This window comes from Nicotiana attenuata, unplaced genomic scaffold (assembly GCF_001879085.1).
Source record: "Nicotiana attenuata strain UT unplaced genomic scaffold, NIATTr2, whole genome shotgun sequence".
NCBI classification, from domain to species: domain Eukaryota; kingdom Viridiplantae; phylum Streptophyta; class Magnoliopsida; order Solanales; family Solanaceae; genus Nicotiana; species Nicotiana attenuata.
In genome coordinates this window covers 1-1,607 of record NW_017702702.1, presented here as the reverse complement: position 1 = coordinate 1,607, position 1,607 = coordinate 1, and the positions used below count along the sequence as shown (strand labels likewise).

Below are 1,607 nucleotides of genomic sequence, written 5' to 3'. Positions count from 1 at the left end.
TATGAAATTTTTTAAATGTAAGCAGTAAATCAGTGCAACAGATATAAAAAGCTGAAGTTAATAAATATACTCACAAACATTTTGCAAGCCAAGTCCATCTTCTTAATCATCTCTTCTTCTGCCCATATTGATACTCTGTGAAAAGTTTCATTTGCCTTTTTTCTCCGTTTGTAAAACCACTCTCCCAACTTTTCTTGGATGAAATCTAACATTCTTAAAATAGGCATTTCTCTCCCTTTTAGTAAAATGGAATTCATTGATTCTACCATGTTTGTTGTTAGCATATCATAACGTCGCCGTGGGAACCACGATCGAGCCCATCTCTCGGGAGGCTCTTCCATTATGTAATTATATGTTTTCTTGTCAATACTTTTGAGTTGGGATATTAACTGATTAAAATCTTCACGTTTGTATGACCTTGCAGCACTTTGAAAAAGATTTGTTACCGTGGCTTTTGCATGTCTTTGCTTTAAATTTTCCTCAAAGTGATAAAGGTAGATACCATGGTGAGCTTCACGAAAAACTTTTCTAATCCCAGTTGCGATCGATTGGTTTCTATCTGATAAGAAAATCAGTTCACGACGGACTTGAATTGCTTTTCTCATTTCCCCGAAGAACCAAATGTATGCCTCATTGTTTTCTGATTCTGCTACACCAAAACATAGAGGAAAGATTTGATTGTTTGCATCCTTTGATACAGCAACAAATAGAACACCACGATATTTGGACTTTAAAAATGTTGCATCTACTACAATAACGGGTCTACAGTAGGACCAACCAGCTACTGATGCCGCAGGAGCAAAGAACATGTAAGCAAATCTGTACAGTGAAACACAAAAAAAACAAATCAAAAGGTGTGAATTTTTTCGAATAGGAACATTTGAAACTTCAGGCTGATGGTTAGTATTGTTTTGCTTACCTATTTTGAGCATCTTTTTTTTTATGCTTGTGTACGTTCCTGGGTTTTTGGCCACCATCATGTGTAGGTATGAAGGAAGAATCTGGTAGTTCTCTTCAGGTGTTCCCCTTATGCAAGCAACAGCTTTTTGAATAGCACGCCATGCCTTGTGATAACCAATGTCAATTCCAAATTTCTTTTTCATTTCATTTTCTACAAAGGCTGGTGTAACCTCTATCTTTTTGTCTCGAACATGTTCTATAATTTGTTCACTTATAAAATTTTATGTAGCATATTTCTGATCTGATTTTCTTGCATCAACCGAGTATTCATGGATGTTATGATATTTTATCACCCTGAACAGTGTGGAATGTTTTATTCTAGTAGCACGTACATTCCAACCACATCTGTCCACGATGCATTTCAGCTCATATCTCTTGGAACATGATCTAACAGCAGTGAATTCAACTTTTTGGTTTATCTCCAAGCTGCAGAAAAATTTAGTCATGTTTTGTTTGTTCTCAAAGATTGATCCGAATCTTACTTCCTCAGGCAACGCATCGTGCCTTAGTATTTTACATGGTGGAGATTCTTTCAGCTTTCTTCTCACTCTTTTTCTTAATTTGTGAGAAGCACAAGAAGTTTCAGCAATTTCTTCAATTCTATCTGATGGTATCTGTATAAGCTCCATGTTTACTTCATCTTCGTT

The 1,607-nt window shown here is 35.9% G+C and overlaps 1 protein-coding gene across 1 annotated transcript; it reads right to left on the bottom strand.

Annotated features, from left to right (window-relative positions):
• Positions 1-74: 74 nt before the first annotated feature.
• Positions 75-1,589, bottom strand: LOC109222791 (the record flags this gene model as incomplete). Its single annotated transcript, XM_019387104.1, has 3 exons — positions 1,301-1,589; positions 955-1,156; positions 75-819 (listed from the first exon to the last, which is right to left on the bottom strand). Coding segments are annotated over exons 1-3 (1,236 nt in total), but the record flags the coding sequence as incomplete, so codon positions are not given.
• Between the last annotated feature and the right edge of the window lie 18 nt (positions 1,590-1,607).